This window comes from Rhincodon typus, chromosome 9, assembly GCF_021869965.1.
Source record: "Rhincodon typus isolate 14 chromosome 9, sRhiTyp1.1, whole genome shotgun sequence".
Taxonomy (NCBI): domain Eukaryota; kingdom Metazoa; phylum Chordata; class Chondrichthyes; order Orectolobiformes; family Rhincodontidae; genus Rhincodon; species Rhincodon typus.
In genome coordinates, this window is record NC_063340.1 from 79,551,937 (window position 1) to 79,570,225 (window position 18,289).

General features: G+C 39.9%; 1 protein-coding gene across 6 annotated transcripts in view; it reads right to left on the reverse strand.

The window, feature by feature from the left end:
- The window catches only part of akt3a (v-akt murine thymoma viral oncogene homolog 3a), a 460,369-nt gene extending 442,363 nt beyond the window's left edge, over positions 1 to 18,006 (reverse strand). Inside the window, exons 1-3 of one of the 6 annotated variants that reach the window (XM_048601228.1) lie at positions 17,158 to 17,196; positions 16,831 to 16,919; positions 16,077 to 16,217 (exon numbers count right to left, since the gene is read on the reverse strand). In XM_048601228.1, coding sequence (XP_048457185.1) covers positions 16,077 to 16,122 — 46 coding nt within the window. In that variant the 5' untranslated portion in view covers positions 16,123 to 16,217; positions 16,831 to 16,919; positions 17,158 to 17,196. Of the gene's footprint in view, positions 1 to 2,899; positions 2,959 to 3,063; positions 3,164 to 16,076; positions 16,218 to 16,830; positions 16,920 to 17,157; positions 17,272 to 17,485; positions 17,533 to 17,579 lie in introns of those variants that run through there. The other 5 variants (XM_048601225.1, XM_048601227.1, XM_048601226.1 and 2 more) reach the window with 5 other exon arrangements.
- Between the last annotated feature and the right edge of the window lie 283 nt (positions 18,007 to 18,289).

Here is an 18,289-nt window from a genome sequence, read left to right on the forward strand (position 1 = left end):
CCCAGATTCCTAGAAAACAGAAATATTGAAGTTAATTTGTTTCTCCATACAAATTTCTTTACCACCTTTTCGTGAATTAATTTGCACTGTTTGACATGACTTAATTTCTAAATGAATTTCTATTCCCTACATTTGAGAATTCATAATTTGTCAGTATTTATTTTTATTTTGACTTCTTCATTGCAATGAAGTTTTAAACAGTGTACCCAACTTAGTATTTCTCTTCAAGACTTCCCATACTTTACAACCCGAGCTCTTTCTCCACCATTAGCTGCTCGTATTCCCCTAGCTGAACACCACCCAGGTTTCTTCCTTTTAAATTCTAGTACAGACTTATCTTCCTGCTTTCCAATACTCCCGTTCTTCAGCCCCACATGCATAAGATTCTTTTGCTCTCCTCTTTCCTCACTAATTTATTCCCAAGCCTGGATTTCTTCAATAATTCACACATTCAAAATTCAAACAGGCCAGGAAAAGAGGACAACTTCCCTCAATCCTGACCAAGCATGACGTAGACTTCCTTAGCTACACAGTTCACAGCCCTACAGGCCGAAATCATTCCGAGATCATATGCTGCGCTGATTTGAAAAGTCATCCAATCTGAGTGAATTTTATACCCGAGATCCCAATTTGAACAATTTTTGTACCAACCATCCACTCTTTGTTTTCTTTCCCTTTATAACCTTCTGATTACCACGCAGCATTCCTCCTATACCCAAGCCCAATGTCTTTGATCTTCTTCCTCCATACCCGACAGCATAAAAGACTGAAGATTGTCCTATCAGCCAGGGTCACATTAATTGGCTGAGAAGACCCGATGGACTGAATGGCCGACTTGTGCTCACTAGTCTTGCAGTCTTAAAGGTATATAAGGCTCTGTAGAATTCAGTCTTTGCAAAAATTTTATTCTTTTTCGTAATCAGCAAATATTTCAGTTTCTCTTATTTAGCTAACTCATAATTGAGTTATGAACGTTACAGGATTAAGGATGATTAATCACATACTCAATGCAATGTACCTAGTGGTTTTGAAAATTTTCTTGTAGTGTTATGTTTACAGCGTTTGCTGTCTTGCATGTCAGATGGTGATATTCCGGTTTTCTGTCCAGACACAGTTGGATGACGATGGGTTAGTGCATGACCTTGACTATTTTTTTTTTTTTTTTTTTAAGGCTTGGATTCTAATTTTAGTCCAGTTGGAAATGCTGGGTGAATGGATTGGGTAGTAGATCACCTCTTTTGCTTATGACCCAATGTTAAATCTCAGCATGTTCACCTAAACCAATAGGGATGTAGATGTAGGCAATAAAAAGCAAATACACACTGCAGAAAAAAATCTCTTTTCCTGGTTGGAGGTTGGAGATATACAAATAGGAAGGGTTTAGACATATCTGGGGCCCAATCTATACACGATATCTGGTCAGCATGGATGGATTAGACTGAAGGGTCTGTTTCCATGCTGTATATCTGACTCTGACCTGCGCCACTCAGTATTATCAACTCTTACCTATACTTTACACATTCATCATGTTATTCTTTGGACTTTGTTGTTATTCTAACAAAAGAAGTGTCTATAATTAACTCGGTTAAATTGTGGTATGTTGAAGCAAAAGTCGCAAACCATGGGTCATGGGACAAAAGTCTGGGTCTGCAAGGTCTGAAGCTATGATGGTGGCTGTGAGAGGCCTAATAGAATTCATGCAGTGAGCCACCTTGAGTTAACTACATCTTTGTATGCTTCACAGAGTTTGGCAATCATGTGATATTTGACGAAACCAGCCTCCCTTTTACTGCAACAAAAACAAAGCTGCTGGAAAAGCCCAGCAGGTCTGGCAGCATCTGTGCAGGAGAGAAGTTAACATTTTGGGTCCAGTGACCCTTCCTCAGAACTCCCTCTTAGTGCCTCAAGTTTGAAGCAGCAGCAATGGACACAATGAAGGCCTTCAGGAGGGATGTTGAGAGTAAGGAGAGAGAGACTAGGTTTAATAGAGAGAGAGAGAGAGAGAGAGAGAGAGAGAGAGAGAGAGAGAGAGAGAGGAGAGAGAGACTAGGTTTAATAGAGAGAGAGAGAGAGAGAGACTAGGTTTAATAGAGAGAGAGAGAGAGACTAGGTTTAATAGAGAGAGAGAGAGAGACTAGGTTTAATAGAGAGAGAGAGAGAGACTAGGTTTAATAAAGTTTGTTCTGAAAAGATTCCATATGATACTTGGAGATACTAAGAACTGCCGATGCTGGAGTCAGAGATAACAGTGTGAAGCTGGAGGAACACAGCAGGCCAGGCAGCCTGACGTTTCGGGTCCTTTCTGAAGAAAGGTCCCGACCCGAAATGTCAGCTTTCCTGCTCCTCAGAAGCTGCCTAGCCTGCTGTGTTCGTCCAGCTCCACACTTACAATATGAAACTCGGGCTGCTTTTACTTCAGTCAAATATTTCCAGCAACATAAAAAAAAAGGAAGGTTAAAATTTTAAATGCAAGCTTAACGTCTACAAAAAAAAAAAATCTGTAAACAAGGAGCAAGTCATGCTGAAATGCCATTGACTTTATGATTCTCTATTACACCTGAAATGGAGAAAAATGTTTTTCTTTCACTCAGTTAGAAAACATTTTACAAAGGTTTTGTTAAAACTAATAAAACAATTCTAATTTATTTTCAGTTTCAACTCTAATAAATCATTGAACCTTAAACATGTCACTCTTTAAAATTAAATTGGGATTTAGAAAAAATGTTTTCCTCCCACTAATGAGTGTTTGTTAAAACTGTTTAACATAGTAATCCATCATCTGATATAGTGCAGAATTAAGCTTTTATGACTCAACTACATAAAAAAAATCAAATATTAAAAACAATTACAGAAACAAATATTACTACGCATTGTTTATTTCAACTGTGGTTGCATTTACCTCGTGCCAGGGAGGGTGGAATAGTAGAGACATTCGATGACAACTGTTTTCCAAAGATATTACTGCCCATCTTTGTCAATACTCTGGATTATGGATTTGGAAGTGCCATTTAAGTAAACATGACAATTGAATAATGTGCTCTCATTAAAGTCAAAATACATTACCTTTTCACCTGTGACCCAGTCTACAATATCAGATTTCTAGAACGAAAGCTTCTTTCCCATTGGCTTTAACATTTCTATGGAAGTGAGTTTAGCAGTCTTAATCAAATTCATGGTTGGTTCATTCCCATGTCCAAAACACAACTTCCTATAATTTACAACTGATATAATCACTTATTCATACGCAATAAAAAAAGACAGCCATGTGGTAAAATTCAACATTTGACCAAGGTCATTATTAAAACACTGATGAACAGACCTTTACTGCCCAAGACTTGTAATCTTATTGCTTGATGCTGTGAGGTAACAGAAAAAGTATCCCATTTCCCAGCACCAAAGCAAAAAACCTACACTTCTTGATATATATGGAAACACATTTTTCATGTTTTCTTTTAAAGTTTGAATTGGTGTGTTTTAAATAATCTATACTCAAATGTGCAATTACTCAAAATACATCATCAAGCGCACTAACAGCTTGGCAGAGTTCCTTAACCTGATAGCATGAAAACCTGCAGTACCACCTATTCAAGAAGCCTTCAGTGACCTTCGTCATTATAATGGAGTCTGGATTTCAGCTGCTGCTTACAATTGGGCTAAAAATTGCAATCTAATTTCCAAATGATTTATTTAACCACCAATTTATAGGACTTTAGAGTTAATCCTGACCCCTTTTAAGAGTTAAGTGAATCATAAGTCATTTTAAAAAAGCTGCATTACAGTAAGGTCATTAGCAGGATGAATAAAGACAAAGACTGAAGTATCAGTATTTCATTATTTAAATGTATCCAAACGCAAACTAAAATAATTTTAAATAATAATTGCAACAAAGAACAATCACACACGAATTCTCAGATCTAAATTATCAACAAGAATCAGATGATTACTTTCCAATGATCAATAAACGTGGATCCCTGCATCCAATAACTTTTGAAATATCATTTATGCTGTTAAGTGCAGAAATCACATGACAATTTCAGTTCCAAAAAGGAGGCAAGGCCAAGAATAGGTGTTAACAAAACTGGCTTCAGTACTTCTGTTCATTTATAGAATCATTTTTTAAAAGTTGCTTATTTTAAAAGTTAGAATGCCTTAAATGAGGTGCTTTCTCAAGGTTGAGTATACGGTCTGCAATGCTGTTAAGAGGAGGAGGAAATTTCTTTCATCTTCTTCACCACCCTACCTGTATGCAACTCCACTTAAGGAATTTGCATCTGCACCCGTGGGTCTCCGTTTGGCAACACTCCCCAGGCCTCTACTATTAACTGGGCAAGTCTGCCCTGGTGTGCCTTATCAAAATGCAACACCACACATATATCCAAATAAACTCCATCTACCATTCCGTGGCCCTTTGGCTCATTGGATCAAGGTCCCGTTGCACTCAGAATCATCTTCACTGTGCATTGCACCATCTATTTTGGTGTCATCTGCAAGCTTAGTAACAATGCCTCCTATATTCACATCCAAATCATTTACATACATGACAAAAAGCAGATCCAGCACCAACCCTTGTGGCACACTGCTGGTCATAGGCCTCAAGTCCAAAAGCAACCCTCTACTACCACGCCAATTTGTTGTCAATTGACTAGCTCCACCTGCCATCCCAGGTGATCTAATATTATTAACCAGTCTATCACGTGGAACCTTGTCGACAGCATTGCTAAAGTCCATTGAGACAACATCTATCACTCTGCCTTCAATCTTCTTTATCACTTCTTCAAAAAAAACTGAAGTTAGTGAGACACGAGGCAATGTTGACTATCAGCCCTTTCCTTTCCGAATGCATGTAAATCCTGTCCCTCAGAATCCCCTCCAACAACTTACTCACCACTGGAGTGAGGGTCACTGGTCTCCAGTTCCATGTCTTTTTCTTACAGCCTTTCTTAAATAACAACACATTAGCCAACCTTCAGGCTTCCGGCACCTTACCAATGACTGCTGATGATACAACTATCTCAGCAAAGGACCCAGCAATCTCTTTCCTAGCTTCCCACAAGTTCCAGAAAAAACTTGATCAGGTCCCAGGGATTTATCTACCTTTGTTTTAAGATCTCCAGCACCTCTTCTGTAATATGAACTCAGACATCACTATTCATTTCCCCGAATTCCCTAGTTTCCCAGTCCTTCTCCGCAGTAAATAGTAACTTGAAATATTCATTTCATATCTCACCCATCTCCTGTGGCTCCACACAGACGAAATGTTGATCTTTAAAGGGCCCTATTCTCTCCCTAGTTACTCTTTTACCCTTAATATACTTGTGGACTCTCTTTGCTTTCCCCTTAGCTTTGGCAAATAAAATCTCATGTCACCTTTTTTGCCCTCCCGATGGCCCTCAGACTCCTCTAGGGACTCATTTGATCCCAGCTGTCTATACCTGATCTATGCCTCCTTTTTCTTGACCAAAGCCTCAATTTCTCTAGTCAGCAATACCTACACCTACCAGCTTTGCCCTTCACACTAACTGGAACATACTGTCTCTGAAGTCTCGGTATCTCATTTTTAAAGGCCTCCCGCTTCCCAACCCCATCCCTTTACTTGCGAATAGCCTCATCTACTCAACTTTTGAAAGTTCTTGCCTCTTATTGGCACAATTGGCCTTACTCCAATTTAGAACTTGAACATTTTGATCAGTTCTATGCTTTTGCATAATTCTAATAGTTTTAAAATAGTTATGATAATTTGGTCCAAAGTGCTCCCCCACTGACACCGCAGTCACTTACCCACCTTATGTCCCAACAGAAGGTCAAGTATTGCTCCTTCTTTAGTAGGTGCACCCACACGTTGAATAAGAAACTTTTTATTTGTATACACTTGACAAATTCCTCCCCATCCAAGCCCTTAACACTATGACAGTTCCAGACTGTCTGGAAAGTTAATACCACCTAACATTACAGCCCTATTATTCTTAAAGATATAGGAGATCTCCTTACTTGCATCTCAGTTTCCTGCTGACTATTTTTTTCTGGGGTGGTGGGTTGCTATAATGCAATCACAACAACGTGATCATCCCTTTCTCATTTCTCAGTTCCACCCATAGAACTTCACTGAACGATCTCCCAGGAATATTCTGCCCAAGTACAGCTGTAATGTTCTCCCTAGCTAAAAACTCCATTTCCCCTCCTCTCTTGCCTACCTTTCTATCCCTCCTATAGCAGCTATACCCTGCAACATTAAGCTGCCAGTCTTGTCCATCCCTCAGCCACATTTCTGTAATAGCTGATATCCCAGTCCCATGTTCCCAACCATGCCCAAAGTTCATCTGCACTACTTGTCTGGCCTCTTGCATTGAAATGCAGTTTAATTTATCAGTCTTAACTAATTTTCTGCCAAGCTCTTGTCTGTGTTGACCATTTGACTTGCTCCCTTTATCTGGTGTGCCAGCCTCAGCCTTTTCTAACTATCACTTTCATTCTCCACCCCCAGCCTTACTAGTTTAAAGGCTCCTAAGTAACATTGGTAAATCTCACCATAATGATGTTAATCCCTCTTATTCGCATCATTTCTACTCCTGAAGAGAACCCAATGGTCCAAAAATGTGAATCCTTGCCCCCTGCACCAGCTCAGCCACGCATTCATCTGCTCTATCCTTTTCTCCCTACTCTCACTAGCACATGGCACCAGTAGTAGTCCAGATATTATTATTCGAGGACCTACTTTCTAAACCTTCTGCCTTGTTTTATTGTCCCTCAATTTGCACTAATTTGTAATTATAATTTGTCCAATTACTCCAACCAGAACTAGTTATTTAATTTACAATGCCATATTTTCAATTTTTGATCAATTCTGAAGGACCCCAGTTACTTGAAGCTACTCACTTTCTGGTCTTGACAGTCTTTATAGCTTCACTCAGATTCTCTTCTCTAGGCTTTAACGATAGTCAATATTAGATATCTGGTCTTACAGTGCTTTTTGCCAGATACGTAGTCATGTTCTCATCCTCCCATCACTTAACTCATGTCACAAGAACATACAAAAAGAAAAACAGCCGTTCAGCCCCTTGAGCATGCTCCATTCAACAGAGCATGGCTGATCTGATTACAACTTCAGATCTACATTCCCACCTCCTTTGATAACCTTTCACTTTCATCCGCAAACATCACTGACTATGTTACTTCACAACTCATTTGCTTGGTCAGAACACCCATAACAAATCACAAAAAGTCTGAAGCCCAACCAGCCAATGATGCAGGCACATGCCAGTTCCAAGCCCAGATAAATGAGGATTAGTAACAGGAAGGAGTCCTGCTATAAAGCCATGCACTGAATCCAAGTGATGGTTTATACAAATGGAAACAGCACCCATGGCACAGCATTCCCTGAAACTGGCACACAGAATCCACACCCAAACCCTGTGAGGAGTGGGAAGGGGTTATCATCTGAGGACAGATAAAAAAGGACCAAATTCATTGGTCATTCTAAATGTTAACAGCCTAATTAGGTGGAGATTGTGAAGTAACTGACCTGATGGTATAAATACACTTAACCAATTTTTACTGCAATAATAAACCAATTGCAATGTTTTGAGATTTTAAAAACTTCATTACCAGAAAAGCAAGAGACTGCCTACGGACAAAGTGTTAATTTCAGTCTATGCTGTCCCTTATCTAACCCAGGTTGGCGTCATGAAGTTGGGCAGCCGGTGTGGATCAGGTGATCCTTGAGGCCAATTTAAAAATCAGGTTTTTGGCCCCTTTTAAAAGTCAATTAAATTTCCAAGTATTAAATTGGTCAAATTCAAAAGGCAACAGTCTATGTTCTATATCAGCATGACATATTTTATAAACCTACAAAATGGGTCATACAAAACTGCTGTTGGGCTACCTCGGGGTTAGATGAGAACATTCAAAAGTAGCAAAAATTGCAGTTTGAGCGAGGCACTGAGCAGCCACAGAATGCTCAAAGTTGAAGATTACAAGGAAGTAAAACAAGAGTCAATAACTAATCAGAGCATCAGATGTTGAAACCTCAAAGACGTGCAAATGAAGGAGGAATTCAGACTGCAGATGGGGATAACAGTTAAGAGAAATAGAAGTCACAGCATATGCTGTAAAAGACTGAAGAAGTTCTGTGGCAGAGGAGAAACAATGGGAAAGAAAGTTGGAGATGGAATAAAAATCCAGAAAAGTGCAGTTAAAGAAAAGGTACTGTAAAAGTCAAAACAAATGGTCAAGGCTCAAAGTTAAAGAGCAGTACAAAACAGCAAAAAACAATGCAAAGAAAGCAATTGCTTAAAAATGATCCCAGGCCATGGAAGGATATGAAAGGACATAATAATATGTCAAAGGACAAAAAGATATTTTCAGAACAGACAGAAGACGGAAAGTAATAGTGGAGGGCTGCTTTTCAGACTGGAGGCCTCTGACCAGCGGTGTTCCACAGGGATCACAGTTCTGGGTCCTCTTTCGTCTGCCATTTATATAAATGATTTGGATGAGAGTATAGAAGGCATTGTTAGAAAGTTTGCAGACGACACGAACGTTGGTGGCACAGTAGGCAGTGAAGAAGGTTTTCTAAGATTCCAAAGAGATTTTAATCAAATAGATGATTTGGCCGAAAAACGGCAGTTGGGAGTTCAATCTGGGTAAATGCAAGGTATTGCACTTTTGTGCAACAAACAACGGTAAATCTCATACAATTAATGGCAGGGCCTTGGGTTGTGTTGTGGAACAGAAAGACCTAGGGGTGCAGGTGCATAATTCTTTAGAGTTTGCATCACAAACAGGATGGTTAAAAGTCACTTAGCACGCTTGCCTTCACTGCTCAGTCCTTTGAGTATAGGAGTTGGGAAGTCATGTTGAGGCTGTACTGGACATGGGTGAGGCCTATTTTGGAATACTGTGACCAGTTGTGGTTGCCCAGTCATAGGAAGGGTATTATCAAACTGGAGAGGGTTCAAACAGATTTACCAGGATGTCGCCATGTATGGAAAGTTTGAGTTATAAAGAAAGGCAGGGACCTTTTTCACAAGAGCGTAGGAAGATGACAGGCGACCTGTTAGAAGATTATAAAATAAATGAGGGGTACAGATAGAAATAATGGTAGTTGTCTTTTCAAGACTATTAGGCACATTTGAGGAGAAATTTAAAAGACACACAAGGCGAGTGCTTTTTTTTTAAAAAAAAAAGAGGGTGGCTCATATGTCAAATGAACTTCCAGAGGAAGCGGTGGATGCGGGTACAACTACAACGTTTAAGAGACATTTGGATAGATACATAAATAGGAAAGGTTTGGAAGGATATTGACCAGGAACAGGTAGATGGAACTAGTTTAGTTTGGAATTATGTTCAGCATGGACTGGTTGGACTGAAGGGTCTGTTTCTGTGCTGTATGACTCTAAAACAGCTGTTAGAGATAGATTAGCAAAAGATGTGGAAAAAAATGTACATACAATGATGCAGATGGCTTAACCTTAGTGAGGGAGGATGAAATCAAGAGGTGAACCAAATACTTTAATTGGTTTATGATGCAAGTCCTAAAACAGACAGAAGAGTTAGCTGCAAATCAAGTAATCACTTCCAGCATCAGTCTAGAAGAAATCAGAAGATTGCTGAAAGGAAGATAAGACTGAGTGTTTTCATGAATAAAAAAGTCTTTCCTCAATTCCTGGTATCTAGTGAAAGAATCTAATTATAAGTCACAAGAGTAGAATATTAGCATGAAATGAGACATTTCTGTAAACAGCTTTTATTCTGTATGAATATTTATTTTGAGGATTCAGACTCCCTTTTGGTGGTGGTGGTGGTGGTGGTGATAGTGATGGTGGAGAGGTGTAATTCTTTTTCATCAAATATCAAAATGCCAGTATACCCAACAATATTCAGAGGAGACCATGTAATTGCCATGTTTCTTATTGCATACATGGAATCGTAATCTATTGGAATAAGGACTAAGTTACTATTGACTTAACAATTAAGAGAAAGTACTACACCAGCATAAAATTGATTTTATCAGAAAGCATCATTGTAGTGCCGTCTTGTCTGTATGTAATAATTTAATAATTACTAGCTCAGATCTTTTTTAAACACTTCACTTTACCTACAAAAGGCACATAGACAATGGAGATATGGTGAAGTGTTCCAACTGTTTTCCCCCCAATTTAAAGATAAACAGATTAAGTAAACCCAAATGCAAAAAAAAGGAAACTGCTTCTTGAAAACCTGTGTTTCCTCACTTATAGAAAACAAAACGTCAAAGGTTTTTACAAGATTTACTAGAATTAAAACAAAGTTCTGTGTGTCTGGTTAAGTATTGAGACTAAACAAAAACTGGAACGTTCTCCCTAGACTAGAAATTATTACGGGGAGACCGAATGAAAATATGTTTCAAATTCAAAGGTATGGACAGTCAGTAAAGAGAAACTGCTTCCACTGGCTAATGGACCAGACCCACAGGAAAAATGCTGTTCATTTGTGCCGAAAGTCTTACAATCTAAATATGCTGCCTGAAAGGAAGACAAATGAAGATTCAGTAGCTATCAAAGGAAATGAACATATGCTTGAAAAGGGAAAACAAAGTAGGGTTACAGAACAAAGTAGAACGGAGATGAATTTGCTACTTTTTCACTGCACTGGCATATACACAATGGGCTGAGTGGCCATTTGTCAAAAGTTAGTCCATTAAATCATGCGCCAGTGCACGAAATAAAGCTCATAACCAAATACCAGCTAAGAATGAGAAACTCCAAATATAACTAATACTCAAAACAAAAAAATTGCTGGAAAGACTCAGGTGTGGCAGCATCTGTGAAGAGAAATCAAAGTTAACGTTTCCGGTTCAGTGACTGTTCCTCAGAACTGATGGTAGCTAGGAAAAAGCTGTTTTTTATCCAGAAGATAGGGTGGTTGGGAAGGCAGGGGGCAGGGGGAGAGGCAGAGAGGCAGGAATAAGGAGTAAATAATAGAGCCCAAAGACAGAACAATTAGACAGATAAAGGAATGGATAATGATCAGCCTGGGAGAATGAATAGCAATTAGTGGCTAATGATGGGTGGTGTGTCATAGCAGACCATGTGATAAGGCCTGGTGTGGGGGGTTGGGGTAAGGGCATGGGAGAAGGTACCTCAAACCCTAAAATTGCTAAACTCTATATGGAGTCCAGAAGGCTATACAGTTCCCAAACAGAAAACAAGATGTTGTTCTTCAAGCTTGCGCTGAAGCTCTGCAGCAAGTCGGAGACAGAGATGGTAGCCAGAGAACATGGTGGTGTGTTGAAGTGGCAGGCAACTGGAAGCTCAGGGTCTTTTGTGCAGATAGAATGTAGGTGTTCTGCGAAGCTGTCACCCAGTCTTGGTTTCCCCAACGTACAGGGGGCCACATTGTGAACCGTGAATGCAGTAGACTAGATTGAGAGAAGTGCGGGTAAAGCACTGCTTCTCCTGGAAGGTACGTTTGGGCCCTTGGATACCGAGGGGACAGGAAGTGAACAGGCAGGTGTTACACCTTCTGTAGTTGCAGGAGAAGGTGCCATGAGGCTGTGGGAGGTGGTGTTGGGTGTGGAGGAGAGGATCAGTGTGTTCCAGAGGGAACGGTCCTTGCAGAAGGCTGACAGGGAAGGGGAGGGGAATGTGTCTGGTGGCAGCAAAAATGGCAGCTAATGATTCTCTGGATGTGAATGCTGGTGAGATGGTAGGTGAGGATAGGGAGGATCCTAACACTGTTGCAGGAGGGGAGAAATGGAGGCGAGGGCTGAATTGCAGGAGATAGGTCAGACTGGGCTGAGGGCCCTGTCAACTACTGTGCTGGCAAATCCTCAGATGAGAAAGAAAGTGGACATTTCAGACGCCCCCCTTGTCGAAATTGGCATCATCAAAACAGATACAGAGACAGAGGAATGGGAGAATGGAATAGTGTCTTTACAGAAGCAGGGTGTAATACTTAAGTAGGTAGACAACTAAATTAAAGAGTGTAAACTAAAAAGCAACTGTAATACCTCAGCAATGTTCAAAAGTACAATCAAAGTGATGGAATTGATTGTCGACAGTGTTATCAAGCAGAAAGTGCAAAAGAACAAACTGCTACTGACAAAGTTTGGGTTCTAACAAGGCCACTCAGTTCCTGACCCCTTTACAGCCTTGATCCAAAAAAAACGGACAAGACAGCTGAACTCCAGAGGTGAGGCGAGAGCACCCGCCCTTAACATCAAGGCAGCATTTGTCCAAGTACGGTACCAAGGAGCCCTAGCAAAACTGAAGTCTATGGAAGGAAAGCTCTGCCTGTTAGGAGTGTTAACCAAAACAAAGGGTGGTGGTTGCAGTTGTCAGCAGTCAATCATCTCAATCCAAAGACAGTACCACAGGAGTTCCTTAGGCCCAACCATCTTCAGTACTTCAACGACTTTCCCCTGATTGCAAGTCCCACAACAATGCTCAGCACCATTTATGGCTGAGATACTGAAGCAAAATGTGTCCATCAATAGTCAGACCTGGACAGGCTTGTCACCCTAGTTTGGATCAAGTAACATTCGAATCACATTAAATGCTGGTAAATGATCATCTCCAACAAGAGAGAATTTAACATCGCCCCTTGACATTCAATGGCATTATAATCATGTAATCCCATATTAACATTCTGGGGCTTACTACTGACCAGAAACTGAAATGAACTAGCCAGTTAAATCTGTGGCTACAGGTTTAGATCAGAGGGTAGGAATTCTACAGTAAGTAACTCATTTATTTTCCCAGTATCTGTCTGCCATTTACAATGCACATCTCATGAGTGTTTTAGAATTCTGTGCAGCTCCACTCAGATGGGTGCATCTCTACTCAAAACACTTGACACTATCCAAAACAAAGCATTCTACTTGATTGGCATCTAACACCTTAAACATTCATTCCTTTCACAACTGATGCAGTGGCAGCAATATATACCATTCACAAGACAGACTACAGTAACTCAGCAAGCATCCCTCAGAGCCTCCTTCCAAACCTACAGCCTCTACCACCTCAAAGTAGAAGGACAGCTGATGCATGGGAACATTACTAGCTGCAAATTCTCCTACGAACCACATCGTCCCGAATTGGAACTATGCTGCTGTTCATTCAATGTTGCTAAGTTAAAGTCTCAAAGCTCCTTTCCAAACATAAGTGTAGATGACCCCACAACAAAAGGTTGCAGCGGTTCAAAAAGGCAGGTAACCATCACTCTCCCAGGCAATTAGAAATGAGAAATGCTGGCCTAGCCAGCAATGCCCACATCACATGAATGAATAAAAGAAATGGTGGCAAGTAAATCCACCCTCCAAAACCACAAAAAAGCTGTGATAAAACAATGACAAGGACATTAAATGAGAGAAATCTTGCCACGCACTCAACATAGATGGAATCTGAAAGGAACTGCTCCTCAATACATGACTGTCTCTCTCATGCTCAGTCCCAACTTCTCTGATCACCTGGCTAAAGTTTAAAGATTACAGGTTAGGATCAAGGATACTGGTGGGTGAGGGAAATAGCATCAGGTGGTGCAGACAAGCTGAGGTGAAGGAGAACCCCAGTGAACTTTGTCTAGTTCTCAAATTCTTTAAAGACACCAATACCTGAGTCTGCATCAAATGGAGGGCAGCTGTCAGTCATCCAAGCTACAAGTAATTTCAAATTATGGCTGTCTGGAGAATCTACTGTTGTGCAATCAGCAACAATGCTGCCAGTGAATTTTTGCCCAAATTATTGTGCTTTTTTTGTATTTAATTTAAAGTGATTGCAAAATTTAATTCAGCCTCCAGCTCACTGACAAGAGATTATTATAATAAACCATTAGTTTAGTTTGCAGCAAGGCATGAAAAATTGGATAAACGTTCAAAGAGGAGAAGAATTGCAAGGCTGTCCAAATGTAGGTTACAGTGGGAAGTAATTTGAAAATTGTTAAAGAGTCAGTTCATGCACGATTGGCTGAACTGACACCTATCTTTCAACATTCTATTATTTCAGACAGTCATCACAATTGTCTGTTTCTATATTTGCATAAAGATTTCAATGTCCACTATAAAAAAAGGTACAGCTAATGAATTCACCACCTCTATAAAGTGGAATGTGTCTTTAAACGTAACTTGGAAGCTTCTGTGCTAAAGGCTTTCAATCTATGCCTCATTAAAGCACCAAATCATCAAGAGGTGGTGCATTATTTTTGGGAAACAAAACTTAATGTGAAGTATGCAAATTAAACTATTCATTATCTGATGGTGAGGTTGGTGTGAAAATTAACATGTATATTCCCCTTGTTGCCAGTCAAATCCTTGGAAGTGAGTATCGCAACACGTTTGTCAGTGATGACTTTAAAAAGTATACGGAGAAAGAAATTTGAAATTGGTAGAACAAAACCAAAAGAATGCTAGCAGGTTCTAGCTACCTGCAATCTTTTTTTCTAAATGCAGGCTGCAGATCTGTGGCTTATCCTACACCTGAATACAGAAAATTTTTGAACAAATTAACAGACATTTATAGATTCCAAGTCAAATATTTAATAAAAAACATGCACACAGCCTTTGGCGTTTCTGTAAAGATCCACAAAATACTGTATCTCACAGAGAAGTTAATGTGACTGCATTGCCTAATAAAGGAGTCAATGAAAATGAAAAAAGAAAGCCCTTGCAAACAAAAAGAGTAGCCTCTGAATGCCAAGAAGTGACCTGCAAGGAAATCTAAAAAAAGTTCAAGAGAAAAAACCCTGTCTCACGAACAGCATATATTAGACTCATACCTTCAGGTGCTAAATCTGTTAATCTTGCCCTAATCTAATTTTCCATTCAAAAAAATTAGCGTTTACTTTTAATTTCTACAATAAAATCAGCAGCAACAAGTACCAAATGATTGAAGTAAACCAAAAATGAGTGCTAAAGCCTGGAGGTTATCCTACAGTTATTTACAGAAGTATCAACACAACATGAAAATTGTTCCAGGGAATTGATTTTTTCAAATCAAAGTTCTGTTTACATATTCAATATTATTTCAGCAGTTGTTCATAATTTGCAAGATCTTAATGTCACAGATTGAATGTCAGCACTAACTATTAAGCACAGGCATGACTAATGTCTAACAGGAAATTGTTAATTATTAAAACAGATTATCATAATTTGGTTTGAAACTAACTTCAAAACAAGTGCCCCTGGGTTTTAAGACAGAGGTGTCACATTTCTGCTCACATAGCAGACTAGATCATTTTCCCTCCTCAACAAACCAGCCAGATTACAACTAATCAGATAGTAACAGGGTTTTGAAACAATGTAACAAAACTACAAGCATTTTCCAAAAGTGCAGTCTAGTTTTGCAAGTCTTTAAAGAGAATGACTGACTATCAATAGTTCCAAAAGTCAGTCTGTAAAAGCTTTGATAGCAAGGTTTCAAGCAAACTGTTTCAAGCAACAAATCTGTTGCCTTGTAATTGGCCTGTACTTCTTCCATCCAATCCCATGCCTAATATTTAAAAACAATAGCTATTTCTCCTTTAAACAGCAGGACTAGACGTTACAGTTAAACACCAGTATTAGACAAATGCACAACCTCTCCACAGGGAGGAAAGTCACTTCTGTAAACAGGAAATTATTTTGTCATTTCCAAAGTCCCTAATCACTTATTCTATTTTTAAGATCGCACAAGCGAATAAACATAAGCCATTAAGGATCAACCGCAAAACAGTACCTTTAAAACAATTGAACAGGAAAAAAAATGGATCAAAGCCAAAACTAACACACAAACAGATCTGTTTCCTATTTTGAGTACTATGTAACAAATGCGCAACAGAAGAAGGCGTGACTCAAAGCAAGTTTTAAAGATCTACTCGAAAATTATGTAGAACTGACATATTAAACATTCTGAATTTAAAAAGAAACATGTTTACATGACAAATTAAGTATTTTACCGAATACGTCAACTTTAAAAACATGCTGCTTTATACTGTTTCTTTACGCACAAAATTCTACTCTGATACATTCTCTTCCCCACCCAGTTTCATTCATCCATCCTCAAAACCCGGTTCCAGTCTTTAACATGCTGACAATTTGTGAGGACATGTACCATAAGTAATCTTACCTCTTTTCTGCACCCATCCTTCCTTCACAATAGTTATATCACTCATATTAGCAGTCCCCCCCGAGCCCAGTTAGTCGTCTTTCGGGACTGGCTCTGCCCTTCCCACCGCTCTCCTCAAGGCAACTTCCACTCCGATAGCCACTGTTGCCAGGGAAAAACAATATCACAACTTGAAAATGACGCATTAAGAATGATCACATTATTTCAGTCTCAGTCTTGTGACACTTTAATGACATACTTTTCAAAGAAAATTTAAAACTAAAGGAAAACCATTTTCACAAACAGGCAAATTGACCTGGCTCCTCAATTTGACCTAATAAAGAAAAGTTGACTTAAAACAGTTAAAAACAATATTCAAATAGGTCTAATGAAATCATTTCTATGCATTATTGAGAATACTATAAATAATCGGTCCCTGATTTTATTTTCGGCAATCTTCAGTTTCTTTGGTGTCAAGGCTTGACTTTACTGATCAAATATGATTTATGGAGTCTTATTCATAAATCCATTCGCATCACTGTTCTAAATTCGTCAAGATAGATTTATAAAAAATGAAAACTTGAGTGTTTAATCGTCATATTTAAGCCATGAATATTGATTTATATTTAAAAAGTATGACAAATGTTTGACAACAGACGTTATGTAGACGCAGTCTGTCTACGCCCTCTACCCAAGGCCATATACTTTCACAAGTTTAAAACGTAAACCTTAAAAATAAAGCAAAATTAAAACAAAAATGCTCAGGAATAAATACCTGTAAAAATCTAACACGTTATTTCCACCCCCCCAAGAAATCAAGTAAAAAAATCATTCGCCGATTGAGTCTGGTGTTTGAATATGTTACTACAAAACATAAAAAGCGTTCGGTAAAAGTGTAAGACATAGTCTGACTACATTATAAATAGTCGCCACTATATTTATTCCTGACCGGCTGCGCAAAAAACAAATTCATAAAATGCAAAGAAAAACATTTTGTTAAAATAAATAGTACGCAGGCCTGTACACCCACCGGCAACCCCCCCCCACCTTCGCCTTTCAGATAAATTAAATTCAGTCAGGGGGAGAAAAATAACAGTCGTACAAGATTACAAAGAAATATCCGCAAATAATAAGTTATTGCTGGTCCCCCGCCGGCGCAATTGTGGTGTAAAGTTGTTATTGGGGTTAGTTGGTAGTAGTTACAGTGATGGAGGAGGATGGTATAACTAGGCCAGAGTCAGTAACCCCTCCTCCTCCTCCTCCTCCATCATCAGCATCATCATCATTCCCTCATCTCACCAAAACGCAAAAAGTCTCCCACATTCTTGCATCCATGCACACCCCCACACCCCCAACCGCAAAGCACGCGCTACCCGACCCAAAGCTCAGAACGTACAGCCATGGGAAAAAAAAGTAATAAAAATATGTACCGGCGGGTGAATTGAGGTGGCCGACTCCCCCCTTCCCCGAAATCTACCCTGTCCAGTATAGTCCAGCCATCTCCATTGCACCCCACCCCCTTACCTTTCACACTCAGTGGCGAGCCGGCCGGCTTCACCCTCCTCCTGCCGGACCGACCCACACTCAACGGCTGTCCTTCGGGTGTATGGGTGAGGTGAGGTGGTGGGGAGTGCGGGAGTGGGGTGGGGGTGGGGGCAACGCGGCTCGACTTCGTTTCCCCTCCCACCCAGGCGGTGTTTTGATGATTGAGAAATTATTGTTATTTTTTAAAATATGTAGAAATAAATAGGTAGATAGATATTTAATTGCCACAGAATTCAAACTCCGGTTCCTTCTTGTTCTTGTTGACTTTGAGGGGAAAACTCCTGACGTCACCAGCGACGCGTCTCGTGCTCTGTCCGTTACTGGAGTTTTTTTTCGCCGCAACCCCCCCTCCCCTTTCCACGCGCCCAACGTCCTCGAGAAGAAATCTCGCGAGATCTACAATGCAACTCCCCCTACCACTCATAAGCCGACCCCAATTTTGTTCGTTTACACCACGCCCCTTTCCTCCAATTCATTCTCCCCGCCGTGGCTCCGCCTTCAGTTTGTCCCGCCCTTCGTCCAACCTCCTCTTTGCATCGCCCCCTGCCTCCCATCTCCTCTTTCGCCCACCCCTATCCCCCAGGTTGCCTTTCTTTTCTCGGTGGAAGTACAATGGGATCTTTGGAGGTATCAGTACATGAGAACTGTTTGTCCTCCTGAGTGAAATATTTAGTTGGTTGAAAGAAATA